The 5107-nt window shown below is 32.4% G+C and overlaps 1 protein-coding gene across 1 annotated transcript; it reads right to left on the minus strand.

The window, feature by feature from the left end:
* Positions 1-2113: 2113 nt before the first annotated feature.
* Positions 2114-3836, minus strand: LOC115953713. The gene is made up of 5 exons (XM_031071478.1): positions 3575-3836; positions 3315-3391; positions 3162-3198; positions 2937-3045; positions 2114-2777 (listed from the first exon to the last, which is right to left on the minus strand). Exons 1-5 carry the CDS (start codon positions 3834-3836, stop codon positions 2114-2116), a joined length of 1149 nt encoding a protein of 382 aa, XP_030927338.1.
* Positions 3837-5107: the final 1271 nt, after the last annotated feature.

The following is a 5107-nucleotide window of genomic DNA, read 5'->3' on the forward strand; positions in this document are numbered from 1 at the left end:
TTGGCACTACTTGAAAACATTTGAGGACATCTTCTTTAGCCCTTAGTATTTTTTTTTTTTTCTTTGAGAGAATTTCAACCTATGGTATCCGCTCCTGATAATAGCTCTTTATCTTCAGACCAAGACACCAATCAATTTTTGGTGTAGACGGAGATTGAACTCCAGATCTCTTATTCAACCATCAAAGACTTTACCCTTAGTATTTTATGTTATTGTGTGTTATAAAACGTCTTGTATTATTGTATGCATTGGAAACAATTTGTATGGATGGATTGAATAGAATACTTGTTTTATTTTTACACTTGGAATGTATGGATCATTTTCTTATAAATGTGTAGTTGACATAAATGTGTTATTCAAGTGTAAAGAGTTAATAATGTAATGACAGGTTACATACAGGAAAAAAATGAAAACAGATAAGTAGCTTTAGTGACGAATTTGTCCATCACATTTAGCTACATTTAGTGACAAAAATTTTCATCGCTAAATGTAACTGAATTTATAAAAAACACTTTCAGCGACGAAAATTTTTGTCGCTAAATATAGTTGAATTTTTTAGACAAAAATTTTAGCGACGAAAATATTCATTGCTATAAGTACCTAAATATTCTTAAAAATAGTTTTAACGACAAAAATATTTCGTCGCTAAAAATTATCTAATAAAATAAGGTACATGTAGCGATGAAATAGTTTCGTCGCTGAATAGTATTTTTAACGAGGAAAACATTTAGCGACAAAATAATTTCGTTGCTAAAAGTGTTTTTATTTTAAAACAACTCGAATCTTTATCAACGAAATTTGTTGAAAGTTTTCGTCACTAATACTTTTAACGATGGGGCTATAGCGATGAAACGAATTTTGTCACTAAAGGTACTAGGTGATGAAATATTGGACTTTTAGTGACGAAAATTTTCGTCGCTAAAAATACATTTTGTTATAGTATGTACACACTTAGATTAGCAGGCTAAAGTAGAATTCTATATATATACTCTCTAAAACATATCATAATTGATATGCTACCATGATATGACTCTAATTTGACTTTACAAAGCTTTAAAAACACCTAGAATCAAGAAAATAGTATCTCTAAACCTAAAATTTCAAAGATTACATAAAAATAACAAAATGAAATTGCAAATTCTATCCTACATTAATTTTATAGTCTAAACCTATTGGAGAAGTGCATTTTGTTTCTATTTACCTACAACTTCTTCAACAAACTTTTAAATTTTATGTACAACTTTTTAAAACTTCATATTTTTTTTCACTTTTTCAAAGTACAAATATTTTTTAACACATTTTCAACAAAAAGCAATAGACGAAAAACTAAATAAACTAATGTCAAACACAAAATTTATACTAGTGAAAATTTTTAAGCTAGAATATTCCTTAGATATTTACAACAGGGGAGTCTATATTGAAAATACTATAAGATAACCAACTACAATTGCCTCTCCTATATCCACCACATTTTCTTTGGCTTTAAGCTTTTGTGGTGGTTGTTGAAATTGCCTCTCACTCTACAAGTTGCCACATAATGACACAGTTACCCTTTTTTGAAATTTGAGGATTTTGGATACTTCTATTTTGAAATTTCCCTTTTAACTATAACTACAGGGTCATATTTCTTATTATTGTGTGGGGGTCTAGAGGGCCCTCCCTCTACAATATTAACCTCAGAAAGTATATTGCTTGGATCTATTAGCCTTTTCAGACAACCTTTTAGTCTCCTCAATTTTACAATCGACAATAGTCTTTTGCGATGACACCTGGATACTAGAGTTGACATGAAAGTACCTGAAACAGCTTGTGTGGAAGACAGCAAATGCATATGTGGGGCAAGAATGGATAATGCGATGAAGGAGATGAAAGTGATGAAGTAAGCTTTAGTCGGGGTTAAAGAAAGTTCCCAAATCAGTAATCATATTTTAGAGAAGAGTGTCTACATTCATAATGCATTTCTTAAGCAGAATATTTTGAAAGATACTAAATGATGAGCCAAAAATATTAGTTACTAATAGATTGCATTGAAAAATATATAGGATAACATACATAAGATCCTGATGTATCCTCTTGTACAAGTACCAACTGGATCTCACTAGAATTCTGTAATTCATATAGTCAGATCAAGGGTACTAGTACTCGCCAATTTCATATTTTTCGCACTATTTTCTTGTATCAAGCTGCTAAGCTTTGATGGCATGTTGAGATCTATAGAATAGTTGCCTCTTTCTGAAGAAGAGGAACAAGAAAGATATAAATTGCCATCCACTTCTTCCTCAACCCAAGGTATTCTCTTAACTTCCTCTTGTCTTGATCTTCTGCCCAGTGATAGACTCAAATCAATGTCATCATGCAAAGCTTTCCTTTTCCCTATGTTCTGCTCTCCATATCCGCTAACATTAATAGACTTGGTGTTCACTGTGATTGAATTCTGAAAACAGTTTGTTCTCTCCCATCCTCTTCCATGCAATTCATTATTGAAAGATGGTTCTATGGGGGTTGATCTTGTCTGGGTTTCGCTGGAATTGTGATTAGACAGCCACTGAAATTCTTCTCTGAACTCTTGTAGTTTTCTCTTTCTACTTTGTTCAGCGAAAGCAATGTTGTCATTCATGTAGAAAGCTCCAATATCCCTTATGTTCGAACCAGTACCTCCATAAATCCTTTCCGCTACTGACCCATGAAGGCTATCTCCTGTTCTAATATACATGTTCTCAGTCAAATAAGGCCTTGATATCCAGCTCCCATGACCATTCCAAGAAAAGTCACCATATCTTGAGAGAAAGGGAAACATTTTCACATTGATTTAAACTCATATAGAAAATCAATTGATGCAGTTAACGAGAGAGAGAGAGAGAGAGAGAGAGAGAGAAATATCATGTAAAACAGTAAAAGTAAAGGTCTATCATAGGGTATACTAACAGTAACACTACCTGAATTTGGGGGTAACCCTTTCATTAACACAATGAAGCATGGATTGTTGCCAAAGGTGATTTTCACTTCCCATAAGATGTCCCGTGAGCTGTCCACTACTGGTTATAACTGTTAATTCATGAAAGACAATAGTCTCAACTTTCAAATATTAGAAGCATGAATGACCAACAGGAAATAAACCCTAAATCCTAATTTCTACAGAGTGATTTGTTAAGTTGGTGTACCTTGACCCTGATCATCAATCTTCTTGCTACGATACATCTTTTCCAAAACATGTGGCAAAAGATAAACAAAAATGAAATTTCTCCAATTAGACAAATCTCGATCCACTGCATAAAAATATATTATATATGAGACATACTGAGTTAGTGTTTTACCTGTAAATGGCTCTTGACATGAGCAATGCTTAGGCCCTTTATGTTCATTAGTTGCAAAACCAATTTGGGGGTTGCTCCTACACCAAATTTAAATAACTGAATAAATAAATTGAGAAACAATGTTATGTAGGTGTAATTGATGATATCTTTATAAGTAGAAGTTCCCGAAGGATATGATGAGTCTGCTAAAATATAATCTACAAGAAGAAAATATAAAATAAAAAAAACCATCAACAGGTGAAGAAGTTTGAAGATCTTACTCTCTTGACCCCCAAGTCTCCCTATTGCTTGGACAAAACAAAGATGAAGATCAGGAGTCCATCTTAGCCTGGGCACCTTGGATCGAACATATGGCCGCACTCCACTAGAGCTGGAGGTCTTCCTCTCAGCCTCCTCAACCTCAACTATGCTGTTGCTCGAGCTTGCACTGTTTTTGGTCTTACTTTCATCTTCTACTTCCTCGTCCTCGCTCCTGTCTGAGGATTGCATCTTCAAACCATCGTTATTCTCATTTTCCATCATGTTCATGGTTCTTTCCGGATATGGGAAAAGCTTTATACTTCAACTCAAAGTGATTGCCTCTGAGGAAGAAAATTCAGCCATTAGGCCAGGTCTTTTGTGGTTATCGGTATGGTTCCTCCATTGATCTTCCTTAGTCCAATATAGCAGAAAGGATAACATAACTTATATTTGCAGAGCAAATTTCTTCAGCCGGCAGGTCCCATATACACAAAATGATGAAAAGAAAAGAAAAGAAAAACAAATCTTGATGGTCTTGGTCTCAGTGTCAAATAGCTTTAAGCACTCAGACATAGATCTTCTATTAAGTATTATTTTATGTAAGATAAATGTCATATAATGTATCTCAGCCGAAAAAAAAAAAAAATTGTCATATAATGTATGAATGGTGTGGGAATACATGTAAAGTAAGAATTTGGAGCAGTTGCTATCTGGGGTAAGGTGAAAGATTAAAAATAAGATCGAGAACTGGGAAAACATGCATGAAATATTATCAACCACGTAGACAAGAGCAAGACCCAAGCTCTAGCAGGCGCGTTGGTTGGTAAGACGTTACTCTTTTTATCAATTGTCGGTTTAAAAATAACTTATTAAGTATTTTTATTGAAAATGTGATAAAGTATATTTGTATTTTGAAAAAGTAAGAAAAAGTGAGATTTTTAAAAATTATACATAAAAGTTAAAAAGTAAAAAAATTAATTTATAAGAAAGTCTCAAACGCACACTAAAGTAAACCATAGAATTATAAAAGATCTATAACCACAATTTTAATCACACCCTTTCCCATAACTATTCTATATGTTTTCTTTTTTCTTTTCTTTTTCTGTTTTTGTGAAACTAATAGGAAATTTCGTTGAATCAATAGAAGCTTTTTTCATACATTACAAGAGGAGCAACATCATCAAGGATATTCTCTAACCAAAATTGGGGTACAGTTAAATTCTTTGTTTTTTTAACTAACTATTCTATGTGTTTGATTCAATGGTGGCTTCAGGAATTTTTTTTTCAAGAATGATCGTTAAAAAGCTTAAGCTTAAAAAAAAATTTAATATAAAGAGAATTTGAATATTTTGAGATATCGATAAAAAATAATAAATAAATAAATTACTTGCAAATATATGAAGTTTTACAGTTTACTTCTATAAGTTTTTATATTTTAAAATCATTACATGATAGTTCATTATCAATTATTGTAAGATCACAATTTGAGTCCTAAGCCCAAAAATGCAAAGGATCTAGGTCCAAAGAGCTCAATACAATGAATTTGTAAAAAG

This window comes from Quercus lobata, chromosome 1 (genome assembly GCF_001633185.2).
Source record: "Quercus lobata isolate SW786 chromosome 1, ValleyOak3.0 Primary Assembly, whole genome shotgun sequence".
Taxonomy (NCBI): Eukaryota; Viridiplantae; Streptophyta; class Magnoliopsida; order Fagales; family Fagaceae; genus Quercus; species Quercus lobata.

Bases quoted from the DNA above. Each gene is read 5' to 3' on its own strand.
- LOC115953713 (XM_031071478.1), bottom strand. From the start codon at position 3,836: ATGATGGAAAATGAGAATAACGATGGTTTGAAGATGCAATCCTCAGAC. The intron at 3,199-3,314 runs GTAAAACACTAA...GTTTTGGAAAAG, and splicing joins ATGTCAAGAGCCATTTACAG to ATGTATCGTAGCAAGAAGAT. The intron at 3,046-3,161 runs GTACACCAACTT...ATGAATTAACAG, and splicing joins GATTGATGATCAGGGTCAAG to TTATAACCAGTAGTGGACAG.